The sequence below is a fragment of the Necator americanus genome, chromosome I (assembly GCF_031761385.1).
Source record: "Necator americanus strain Aroian chromosome I, whole genome shotgun sequence".
Classification (NCBI taxonomy): Eukaryota; Metazoa; Nematoda; class Chromadorea; order Rhabditida; family Ancylostomatidae; genus Necator; species Necator americanus.
This window is the reverse complement of record NC_087371.1, coordinates 10,386,777-10,399,758: the sequence shown is the minus strand read 5'-3', so window position 1 is coordinate 10,399,758 and position 12,982 is coordinate 10,386,777. Positions and strand designations below refer to the sequence as shown.

The following is a 12,982-nucleotide window of genomic DNA, read 5'->3' as shown; positions in this document are numbered from 1 at the left end:
TGATCAACGCTGTTACTTTTTAGTTTTTTCTTCATGAGTTGCATCGAAAGCTATTTCCAGTTCCTTTGTGAAGACGTAGTCGTAACGTCAGGCACAAAAGATGAATAAAGTTTCGTACGAAGCGGTGAGCTCAGTATCAGCCCAATCCAGATTTGTGGTTTTGAGGCTTTCATGACTTTTGGCGAATTTCTTAATCTTCATCTTTTCAACATGACGGTTTTCATAACCCAGCTGAAGTTCATAATTATGTGCATTACTTCCACACATCTTCTTAAATAGAGCAGTTTCTGTTAAATTCTGTTTTTTGAACTGGAATTAGCACTGATATGTGTCTTACTGACGTTTCCAAAACACGGTCACGTGTTCCACACCAACACGCTTCTCCCGATCAAGGCCCTGAAACTTGCAGCTGCTGGAATGCGCAGGAACCTTCACAAGAAGAAGTCTCCACAAGAAGAAGAAGATGATGATGATGAACTAGTTCCGATTGTTCATACTTCAATGCTCAATCGATTCATGAGAAACTCCTTGGAGAAAATTCCATCCTGTCTAAGATAACACTCGAAATCTTCTCTACGATTACGGAAGATGAATTTCGAGGTCTTAAACGACATAAACAAAAATTCCGCTGTGAGAAACTATGCAGAGGACAACAAGTATTGTATAATAACCATTAGGAAGAATAGTTACATGAAAACAAGAGAACAAGAAATTGTGGTGCACGAAGACCCATTTGGAAGTAGATCACATCACTGATCCTTCCTTTCAAGTTTATATGTGCAACCAGGAACACATGGTCCACGAACATGCTCTACGTGATGTTGCCTTTCTAGACTCTGCACAAAAGAAGATTTTTGTGATATCTCCCCAGCTATTATTAAACTAGATACTGTTAAGCCACGGAGATTCTGGAATTGTAAGAGAATCCGAGTATTAAATCACAGTACGATCACATTAATAGTAACCTAGAGCTCGAATCGAATGGCCGAGGTGTCGAAATCATATTATTTTCACGTGTAACCTGCCTGACTGGTCGGAGAGCAGCTCTCTGTAGGTCGTCCAAATTTGTGGAGAACTCCAAAAAGATTCGAAGAAGTTCGGTTACTCGGATACATTCGAGTTTTCTTCATTAGTGAAGTTTCTTCTCATCCTTCATTGAATCTTTTCTTTTTACGATCAGAATCAGAGTTACCCATTAAGTAGTATAGTACTGAATTGTTGGATAGTTAACTAATGCAGTTTTATAAAGACTAATAAAATAATTTATTATCCAGGTCCTGCGCGGAAAGAACTGGATAAAGGATAAAGAATAAAGTTTCTGGCGTTAATCAATCCGCTTGGGATGCGCCCCCACGTTCACTTCAATTCAGAATCGTTTGAGGTTTACGAACGCGTATCTGGCCTATACAATGACTTGCGGTGGCTAGCCGATGTGTCAAGTCAGTGTTTTTATCCTCCCAGACAAGTCTGGTACCAATTTATCGCCCCCGGAGGGATGAAAGGCTTGGTGAGCACTAGGGCGGATTCGAACCAGCGGTTAGAGGTTCCGCTTACTGCACAATCGAACCACCCGATCGATTGTGCAGTAAGCGGAACCTCTAACCGCTACACTACACCCTCCCCGGAAAGAATCGCCCTAGTGCTAGTGGAGAGAAGTAAAATAAAAATTCTAAAAAAAATCTCGTAACGTGTACTATTTTCCCTGAGCGAAATCAAGATTGTTATTGATCTTTATTGCGCCCTACGTTTCGGGGTCATTGCCTTTTTCAGTTCCTGGAAGATCAAAAACACGTGTAATCTAACTCTCAAACGCCTCATCATCCCAGAATTTACGAGTTAGCAAACAGATAACTCAAAAACAACGTCAAAGGAGCACATCATACCAGTTATGTGGGCTTAGTATATTGGGAAAACAGGAAGAGCATGATGCACCCAGATCAAGGAGCATCTAGATGAGCTCATGAAATCAGGACAAGGCTACCAACTACTTTGGGTGCTCATAGTCTGCAGATAGATGTGTAAAATTCCGTAATCACATTTTATCTAGTCAGACAACTAAAACAGCATAAAAACAATAACAATAGTTATTCACTTATTTACAAACTTAAAGCTTCTTGTCTTCACTTAGTTGCTTGCAGTGACACTTGTGTTTTCGTTCTTCATTACGACTACGAATCGCATCAAAAGCACGTGGATCGTAGTAGAATGGCATGAATCCAAAGCGAGGATTTATCCAGGGCATGCAGGCCTTGAGTGATGGTTGATAGAAGTGTTCAGCATGATGATGAGAGCCGTGGCGTGGTTCAGATCGAGAACGGCCGCGTACGCCAGAAGAACTACGAGATCGTCCTCTCCTCTCAGTCTTAATTGGGATTTCCTCCTTCTTTCGTTCCTCTTCCATCTCCTTACCATCGTCATCATCATCAGAACTGAACGAAGGGAATGTGTCCCTGTTACGTGGATCACGAGCAAACATTTTGGCGAATCCACTTTCTTCGACAGCGAGAAGAACGTCGTCCGCATTCCTTATACGCAAATGCACATTTTCCCAATCGTACCAGTAGAGTTCATCGGTAGGGAAGTCGAGTTTTTTGAGTTTTTTCTGGAATTTTTTGAAAAGTTCGTACTTATCCTTGTAGCTGATATTGAGTCGAGGCACTTCTTCGAGGTAGAGCGGAATGCTGACAATCTTTTCGTCCTCGGGCATAGCACGTGAGAGAGGAGTGGACAATTGAAAGAATCCTTCCCCGCCTTTTATACAGTTCGGAGAGGCGTTTTCAAAAAACTAAAGTGGGCGGAGTGAATTGCAGGCGCGCTCGTAATATTGAGCAATATTGTGCAATTCCTTTCCTACCAAGATGTATAAAAACACCTATTAAAATTATTACGATTGCTGTTGATGCTTGTGCGATTGTATGTCTTGAAAAGAAATAAACTAAGCCAATACTATTCTTTAGGTATCAAAAACGAGATATTTCTTGCAATTCAGCTTGCCTCTACATATGCATAATTGTTCTCCGTAGAGCTTAACTGGTGATATTCCCAATTTTCGCGCATATTTTCTTAGATTTCTTCGTTTTTGAAGGGCAGTTAGCAGAGTAGTAAGAGGTTCTGCTGCGACGGCATAGTGGATGGTTCGAAACTGCCCTGGACCCAGCTGAGCTTTTCATACCTTCAGCGGTCGATAAATTAGTACTACACTTTTCTTGGAGGAAAAAAACGCTAAGTTAGACCTTCGCAAGTCATTGTTGGGACCGCATTCTTGTTAATAAACTTCAAAAGTTTCTGAATTGAGGTCGAACGCGCAGGCGTATACGGAAGGGATTGATCAATGCTAAACAGTTTTTATCTTTTTTATTTTTCCAGTGTAGTTGAAAAGTCAGGCAAGTTTCTCTTAGCTGTATATCGAAAGCCGAAATGAACTAATAATACAACAAAATAGATATTAATGAGCAAAAAACATAGAAAATGAAAATATAATAGATATGAAAGGATATAAAATGCAGCTGAAATAAAATATCTTTGCTCTTATGTAGAATCTTATATCAAACGTGACTTTCCAAAAATAATAATTTCAATTTGTACAAAAAAAAAGTCAACAAATAATATAAATAATAACTGAACTAAATTGTATAACTGCAACTAGATTTCGAATATCATTCATCGCACAATTTTTTTTAAGAAAAAGTGTAGAATGTACATGTAGGAATTTAAATGTTGCACAACATTAGGCAATATTACGTTTGCGCTAGCGCAGCAGCTCCTCCCACCTTTGCTGGCCCTATAAACCATCTCCTCTCGATTATTCGAGTGAGTCTCATACCTCATGGCTGGAGAGGAGAAATTCGCCATTCTGAAACTCTACCGTGGAAGCGCACCTCGACTCCGCATCGACTACACGGACAAAAATGACCTGTACGAGAAGTTTATGGAGAAAATCAATCGACTCAACTATCCTGTCGGTGAGATATACACAGAGGACGACGACTACGACCGTCTACTGATCAAAAACGCTGACGATCTCTACGCTGCTGCTCGTTACAACGGTCCGCAGTTGAAAGTGCATGTTCTTCGCGCCCCCGAGCATGATGTCTTTTCGTGTCCGAGTAATGACGAGGAAAAGGAAGAACGAAAAGAAGGAGAGAGCTTGAAAGAGCTACATGCACGTAGGCGCTCTCGATCTGAACCTCGTCATGGATCGCGTCACCATGCTGGACACTATTACTATCCGATTCCGTGGAACTATCCGCCATGGATTGATCTCCGCTATGGGCGAATGCCATTCTTCTCCGATCCACAAGGTTTTTCTAAAGATCACGAACATCAAAAGGAGGGTGGACGTAATTGCCAATGTGAACGACTCTCCCAGGATTTTGCAAAGATCTAAATCTGTAAATAATTGTTACGATTGGATTTCTTTGTGCTAGTTCATGTTTTGTTGTTGTTGATGTGAAGTTTATATACTTCATAGCATTATAAATTCAGAAATGTCATTTAAGTTTGTGATTGCTGCGTCAGTAACTTCATAATTGCATATAAAATTGTAAACGTTATAATAAATATTCCAGATGGTGATACGCACGGTTTGAAGTTTGTATGGCATGAAATTACTAGCAGTCACTGATATCACACTCAATCAAACAGCCGATAGAGGTTGTAATATGCTCTCCACTAAAGAAAATCAACATTTCGAGAGTCGTCATAGCCGATTTTAGAAGATGTACAACATGAACACTCTGGTGAGACGGCATCAACAAACTAGATGGTTTAATATTGAAAACGAGAAAAATGTTTCTTACATTCTAACAGCATCACGGAAGGAAGTAAAGTAATCAGAATATTAAAAAAAAGCAGCTACTATGGAAAGGAAACAGCATATAGTTACTGAAAATTACCATTTCGAAAAAAACAACTTATTTAAAGAGAGAACTCAAAGAAAAAAACGCGTGGACACTCGGACCATTGATTTGGAAGGGACCTAGGAGCAAAACTCCGGCGCAACATTTGTGTGAACTGTACGTGAGGGCCTACTTTGAAAAGTTGATCTGCCTCAGCTAGTAGGAACTCTGAAATCATTACTGATAACCATTCTCAGATTATTTGTACTTTTTCACAGCACTTTGAAGATTGTCCTTTGTGAGAATTTTAGAAGGAAACGACGGACTTTCCATGAGTGTTGTCTTCAAGCATACAATCGCATCAGAAAGTTTTGGAGCCTAACCCAATTGTGTAAGCTGTTGTGATCAACGTCAGAAACCCACTTGTTGAACTTGTACATGTGAAGTATGTACGGTTATTGATTTTCGAATTTAGAAAACTGCAAAAAGCTATTTCAATTTTTTTGACACTTCGTGGATATACTACACTTATTTCTCAAGCTTGTAGAGAAAATCCAGACAGTAAATTTATTAACAATGAATTAATTTCTGCAATAGTGCGAATTTTGCATGAAATGATCGTGCACAAAAAAATTGTGGTATCCTGTATTTACGCAGTGTGTTCGACAAAAATTCGTTATACTGTGTTAGGTTAGTGTGTTTCAATGGGTGATTGTCTATCGAATGCTCTTTGGATCTCCGATCCAATAAGTTAGGATGAAATCGGAATAAACTCGAAAGAAAAACATCTGACGTGTTACATAAAAATAACATATAATGTGTTGCTATCTTCCTCGTCTATTTGCCCATAGGCGGATTTTTTTTACTTCTCTAACAACCATTGATTTCTGTAGCTATAGCTTTGACAAGACTACCTGGACACGGTGCAGTTGAGTAGCCGGCTGCGGTCGGAGCGGCGCTGTGTTTAGCGTAGCGGTTAGGAACGAGAAGGGACCTTCCTAGCACCACTCATCGCTGCAATTCGCAACGGTCCCACCTCGATTCCAATCGCTAGCTCTAGCGCATCGAGCGCAGCTGCTTACGCAACTGTACCGATCTTCATGTCTTTTCCACCTGACAATACCGCTTATAATAATTAATAGTTGAATAATTAATTGAATATATCCACGATTGACCACACATTCCAAAAAACGGCAAATACTGAATATTTGAATGCTTAGAATTATTGATTACATTCAAACTTCACAAACATCCTCTTCTTGCTCGCCATTGTTGACTGAGTGACTAAGTCCACTGGAAAACTACTTCCAGCCTGGATACTCTACTTTCGTGAGAAGTGAACCTACGAGAAGTACGGCTCGTCACCTGAGCGCCTGTCCATTCCATTAACGATATCTCTGGCTCCTCTGCATCTAACCGAGAAAATCTTTCGCCTTTTACTAAAGATTTCCGTGCAAAGGTGCATCTTATGAGTATTAACCAATTTTTGGAATCCTCTCGAAAAACGGGATGCAATCAAGACGAAAATTATGCAGTGCAGTATTATAGTTAGTTTATCTTGCATGAAAATCCAGATATGGGTCCAACATGAAGCAAATCGGTCACGCTGAAAAAAAAACTTCAAAAAAAAAAACGAATTGAGTGAAAAATAAATGAAATGCGAATTAAAAACTGCGTGTCCAATAGACTCCAGCAGAACTCAACATGCTTATATTTTGCATTTGATTTATGACCCTTCTTTGAATATAAAATTCACAATCCAAGAAATATCAGACGTTAAGAAAATTCTATCTATAAAATCTATAAAATCTATTACAGCCACCATTTCATTGGTTATAGTTAAGCATCAGAAACTCTTCCATCCTGTAATTGCAGATAGTGCTCTGGAAAAAAAATCAGGGAAACAACTTCAATTCTCTCACAACATGTAAGCGGAGAGGAAGATCTTCACAGATCTTTCTCATTCTTTCTGTAATTTCTATTGTATTTTTTCATCTTCGATTCTAAAAGAAAATACAGAATTACCAATACTGCATGCCGATCTTTCTAGGGGATTCCAAAAATTCTCATATACTCATAAACTGCACCTTTGCACGGAAGTCTTCAGTAAAAGGCGAAAGATTTTCTCGATTAAATGCAGAGGAGCCAGAGATACCTCATTGTTACTATCGGGAGGTGCACCTAAGTGGAGAGTTGTAGTTGCTACAGGTTGTGATTTGCTCTGTTATCTCTTCAGAGGGTGTCAACACGAAATTTTTTGTCTTTTCCGGCTAATTGACGAGGTTTCGATTATATAAACAGCGTCCAGATAAAAGAGAAATATGATGCTCATCCAATCCAAAATTGAAGGGAAAAGGCAAAGTTATCTGTGAAGGTAAATTCGGGTACTAACCATTTCTTACAAAAGTCGAACAATTATTGAAGAATACCATAATCAATTGGTGGGAATTTCTGTTCACGCTCCAAACCCAATACACACCTCTTTGCTCTACAGTCATATTGAAACGTCGTTATCTATAGCTAGAAACATGGAAGAGGAGGAAAAAAGTTGTTAAAACTCTCTGTGTACCCTGGATACTCTCTAGAGGAACGCGCTAGTAGAAGCGGACGAAGCGCTGTGATTAGAGACTACAACTCCACGACCGATGTTTGAAATCAGTAGGTTGCATTGCCAATTAGTAGACACTATAAATGCTTGAAAGAGAATAAAAACACTGATTTGATGCATCGGCTGTTCCCTAGAATTCATTGTAAAGTCGCATAGCCGTTCATAAAACTTCAAACGATTCTGAGTTGGAGCCGAACGGCGCATCTCAAGCGGATTGACTAATGCCATAAGTCCTAGCTTCAACGACACATTCGTTTGACAGGCAGATCAAGGAGATCCCAACAAAAGCAATTATTTGAATTGTATCCGAGGTTCTTTTTCGGTTTGGAATGCTGAATTCCGATATCACACATCTTTTCACTTAGAAAAATTGCAGAAGGATTTCTTCTGATTGATTTTCTCACGCCCATCATCTGTGAAACGTACATAGAATGGAGGTCTAGGGATCATTTCAAGGTTTTCCTCTTTTATGAGAAGCATATAATAGTTCGTTGAGGGGCGAAGATCTCTACTCACATGACTAACACATGCAATTTTTTTGCAATTTCTACTTCCTTTGCAGCAAAGAGATGAGTCATCCATCGTTTGTGAACCTTCAGAAATCCGAACGTAACGAGTTTGTGGCACGAGAGCCACGTAAAAAGCAAGAAATTATGAGCGAATTTGATTCAAAAGGACGGACGATTTTTTTGTGGCCTGACCTTGCATGGCCAAACAATGCAAATGAAAAAATACTGTCACCTGTGACGATCCTGTAAACGCTAGCAACGAATGTACAAGAGCGAATATTTCTGCAAAATATATTAAATTGTTATACATAATTATATTTATTATTAATTTATCATAAGTCTAAAAAAAAGACAATTAGCAGCATGTTCAACGAGAAAAATCAATAACACAAAAAAGAGAAAGTTTCTGAATCATTCAAGAAAGTCAAGCAAATCTGAACAGGAAATCCGGTGATTTTACAATTCATCCTTGTCTTCTTTTCCAACGTTTTCTCTATCTCACGCAACCCAAAGCTGTATCAACTTATGGGAACGACAGGCAAATATATAGAAAAAGTTAACTATTAGAAAACCTGTAATTTTTATAGCTAGAAAATTTGAAAATTTTTTACAAATTGCTAAGGTTTGCAGTGATCAAGGCTAAATCCATTCAAATCGGTGCGGAAGTGCGTCCGAAAACGTAATTTCTTAGAGGAATTGATACGAAATTAACCCATACATAGAAGATTAATAGCATCTACGATCCCGGATATGTCCAAGAAAATCGTTGTTTTGATATTTATGTCAGTTGCCTCTCACACAGCTACAAAGAGGTATGGGGTTGCTTCAAGAGGTTTTGGCAGAAGGATGAGTCATCGAACGTTGGCGATAATCCAGTTGCTGGGTCAGGATTGATCAGAAGTAAACAGATCAGGCTGAAACGATATAAGGTTGCGGAAGACGGCTGGAAATAGTGATTGATCTGCGCGCATCGTTTTTTACCTGCCGACATAGCGCGGACTGTACTTTGACGGACGCTGTAACGTTTGCGAACACCGTTTGAAAGTGCACGTGCACGAAATGATTCACTCCGTCCACTCAAACTGCACCAGCAGCGATTTCCCCGTACCCTTCATCCGAAGTATATAAAGGAACCGCTTCTCTACCTACCTACTCTTCCCCAACAATGTCATCCTCTTCCTCATCATCCTCCTCATCATCGTCTCCACCACCGTCTCGAGGACGAGACAAAAAGAAGAAGAAGGAGAAGGATAAAAAGAATCATCAAAGGAAACGAAAGGACTCTTCCTCTTCATCTTCTTCCTCTTCCTCGCCACCTCCACCGCAACGTAAACGTGACAGAGAGAAGAAAAAAGAAAAGAAGAACCACGAAAAGAGACGCAGCAACTCGTCCTCATCTTCGGCCTCTCCGCCTCCGCGTAGGCGAGATGAGCTGAGCAGTTCGGATGAGTCACGTGAAGAAAATCCAACCCATTCACGATCGAAGAAACAAACGAAAATCCTGTCCAAATTGCCTATCTCTCTTCCCAAAACATTCGCAATTACTCTACATTTTGGATCTCCGTCGTCCTCGAATCAGAGTGACAAGCATCACAGACACCATCATCATAAGAAACATCATCATAAATAGTTGGTTAAACCGCTTTGTTTGTACTTTTCATTTTCTCGTCATCTCATCTATTTTTATTTCTTTTCCCAAATTATCCAGGTCTCTCATGGTTTGTTTGTAACTGTGTTTTATGTCTCACTGTTTTTGTAACGTACAACACCGCTACTAACTTGTGTCCCAAAATCCGTCGCAAACCGTCGGAATTCTTGGAAGTGAGCAAAATTAAGTTTTGAAAATACCATTCGAAAGTAAATGAGCTGCTGATTTCAAATATGCTTCGAGAATTTACTTTTGACAAATGTGTGGCCTGAAAACGGGCAAAGTTTCCTCAAGCCCCGTTAATTACTTTCACACCTCAGCAATCCTGCCATTGAGATATCCCGCGGATACATCTCCATGGAAGGAAGGGGTGTTCATAGGATTTCCGCTTATTTCTCGGAATTGGACAAAATGTTCATTACATCCGTAATTAGGAGGTTATTTAGAGCATTTTGGTACCCCACATCATATGTTGGTCCGAAATTTCCATTCTCTTCAGAAATTCACGAAAATGCTCCACCGAAGATTAATAAAAAGCTATACTTTTCAAGCTATAAAAAATCTCCTTAGAAATTTTTCAGCGAACAACTTGTACTTGACAATAGTTTATATTGTAAGTTTCTAGCTTTGAAAATGTCTAGTTTTTCCAGTGTCATTACTCTATTTCGTTATTTGGTCCAATTTTTGAACAGCTGTCAACAGCTTAGAATGAACGCTTCTGTCTCGCGATTCAGTACTTGCCTAGAACTCTTCTTTCTTGACAAGAAGTGAATTAGGCGCTAACATTGGATGACAGCTGGTCATGGTCATGGACAGCTGGTCAGTGACCAAATTGGGGAAATTTTCGTCTTTTTCCACAAACAGAACTTTTTGCAATTCCTCTATGAATTCTTTCAGTACTTCAAGTAGCCAGTTCTTCTCACAAAAAGACGCTCTTTCGAATGATGTTGAAATCATTTTTATTTACAAACTTCAAAATTTCAACACTGACTCCGCCCTCTTATAGAGCAAGCGATATTCTGTAGCTGGAATGGTTATCGCGGCCCAGGTATGATGCCAGGATCTGTGTAGAATTGTCGTCACCGTTCATTTACGTTGAAACATTATTGTCTCTCTGTGACGCCGAATCGCCAGAGGAGTCACCTATCAAAGGTGTGAGATGCCTGGCAGACCGTGCCTGGGCCGCGATAACCATTCCAGCTATAGAATATCGCTTGCTCTATAAGAGGGCGGAGTCAGTGTTGAAATTTTGAAGTTTGTAAATAAAAATGATTTCAACATCATTCGAAAGAGCGTCTTTTTGTGAGAAGAACTGGCTACTTGAAGTACTGAAAGAATTCATAGAGGAATTGCAAAAAGTTCTGTTTGTGGAAAAAGACGAAAATTTCCCCAATTTGGTCACTGACCAGCTGTCCATGACCATGACCAGCTGTCATCCAATGAATTAGCGCCTAATTCACTTCTTGTCAAGAAAGAAGAGTTCTAGGCAAGTACTGAATCGCGAGACAGAAGCGTTCATTCTAAGCTGTTGACAGCTGTTCAAAAATTGGACCAAATAACGGAATAGAGTAATGTTGTAAGTTGGACACTGGAAAAACTAGACGTTTTCAAACCTAGAAACTTACAATATAAACTATTGTCAAGTACAAGTTGTTCGCTGAAAATTTTCTAAGGAGATTTTTTATAGCTTGAAAAGTATAGCTTTTTACTAAGCTTCGATGGGACACTTTCGTGAATTTCTGAAGAGAATGGAAATTTCGGACCAACATATGATGTGGGGTACCAAAATGCTCTAAATAACCTCCTAATTACGGATGTAATGAACATTTTGTCCAATTCCGAGAAATAAGCGGAAATCCTATAATAATGAACACCCCTTCCTTCCATGCAGATGTATCCGTGGGATATCCCAATGGCAGGATTGCGAAGGTGTGAAAGTAATTAACGGGGCTTGAGGAAACTTTGCCCGTTTTCAGGCCACACATTTGTCAAAAGTAAATTCTCGAAGCATATTTGAAATCAGCAGCTCATTTACTTTCGAATGGTATTTTCAAAACTTAATTTTGCTCACTTCCAAGAATTCCGACGGTTTGCGACGGATTTTGGGACACAAGTTAGTAGCGGTGTTGTATATAGTTAGGAAAAAAGCAGTGCGTCTGTTGTTTTTTATTTTCACCTAAAAACGAGATTAAGCATATAGAACATCTCGTACATCTAAGATTATCTCATGCACTCGTGAATATCTTCCAGAATCACCACAAACTAAGAGAACTGTATGGATTATGCTGCTCTTGTACTATGTGTACATCTAGCAACTACGTATAATCGTGCCCTCATCCATTGAGTTGTCAGAATTCCAACCAAATTACTTTCGAGTACTGTTTTCTTTCGAAATAAAATGTGATTTTGAAGACAACAGATATTCTGGCAGCTTCTGGTCCTAGTCAACTAGTTATCGATTTACTTTATTTACTGCCGAGATAAACCGTGAGAGGCGTCCATGCACCGTTCTTTCTTCGTGTTTATTAAAAATGTGTTTGAAAAAGAATCATAAAAGATGCAGTAAACCAACCTGAATTATAAAAACCTGAAAATTTTTGTGCTTTGGACCAGTTACGGTCCAAAACACATAAATTCGTAGAAGTCTGCATATCTTCTGATTTTGCCGGAAAAGTTTCCATTATTTCCTTTTTTTTAAATTTTTCTTTTCAGTTTCTCCTCCTTTTGGTGTTGTCAAGAGGAACTATGAATTAAGGAGTACGGTCGGTATGTACAGAACAAAATATGTGTGAGAATTACCATCTACATGTTGTTTGTCGTAAAATACGAGTACAATTTATTTTCTCAACCTTTCTTTCATTTCATGAGAACTCTTCTCTTAAATCACCATGCATCTTTGCTGGAAATTCCTTTATGGCATGTATTTTCAGAATAAGTGCAGCATGAGTAAAAAAAACATGTAACATTTTTAGAGATGCCACTTTAGGATGTCATTTTCTTCCAAATTCTCGAATCCTCCTGTTATGAAAATCACTAAAATAAATCGACGCAACGCGATCGATAAAAGTGCAAAGTGTTGATCCTGCATTTTGCACTTTGATTAGTTTTCCATGTGGATCAAAGAAACGCCAAGTTTCAATCATCAATCAAATCCATTTTTTTTTTATGGCAAGAGGATCACTCTGCGGAGTTAGAAGTCGATAAGAATACAGACATTTTAATGAAGAATTGAAGTGATGAAACAAAGAAACAATATTTATTAAGTAAGAAATTTATCGTTTGAAACAGACTCACAGAAATTTTAAAGTAAAAATCCATATAAAGTTCGAAAAACATAATGAAACCTTCATAGTATAAAAAGTAGGAATCTAACCGGAAG

At 39.0% G+C, this 12,982-nt stretch overlaps 3 protein-coding genes across 3 annotated transcripts; 2 read left to right on the top strand and 1 right to left on the bottom strand.

Annotated features, from left to right (window-relative positions):
* Positions 1-2,104: 2,104 nt before the first annotated feature.
* Positions 2,105-2,707, bottom strand: RB195_005070 (uncharacterized protein; the record flags this gene model as incomplete). Its single annotated transcript, XM_064177361.1, has 1 exon — positions 2,105-2,707. One exon carries the CDS (start codon positions 2,705-2,707, stop codon positions 2,105-2,107), a length of 603 nt encoding a protein of 200 aa, XP_064034486.1.
* Positions 2,708-3,826: 1,119 nt separating this feature from the next.
* On the top strand, positions 3,827-4,387 carry RB195_005069 (uncharacterized protein; the record flags this gene model as incomplete). Its single annotated transcript, XM_064177360.1, has 1 exon — positions 3,827-4,387. One exon carries the CDS (start codon positions 3,827-3,829, stop codon positions 4,385-4,387), a length of 561 nt encoding a protein of 186 aa, XP_064034485.1.
* A 4,733-nt stretch (positions 4,388-9,120) lies between these two features.
* Positions 9,121-12,352, top strand: RB195_005068 (uncharacterized protein; the record flags this gene model as incomplete). Its single annotated transcript, XM_064177359.1, has 2 exons — positions 9,121-9,584; positions 12,316-12,352. 2 exons carry the CDS (start codon positions 9,121-9,123, stop codon positions 12,350-12,352), a joined length of 501 nt encoding a protein of 166 aa, XP_064034484.1.
* Between the last annotated feature and the right edge of the window lie 630 nt (positions 12,353-12,982).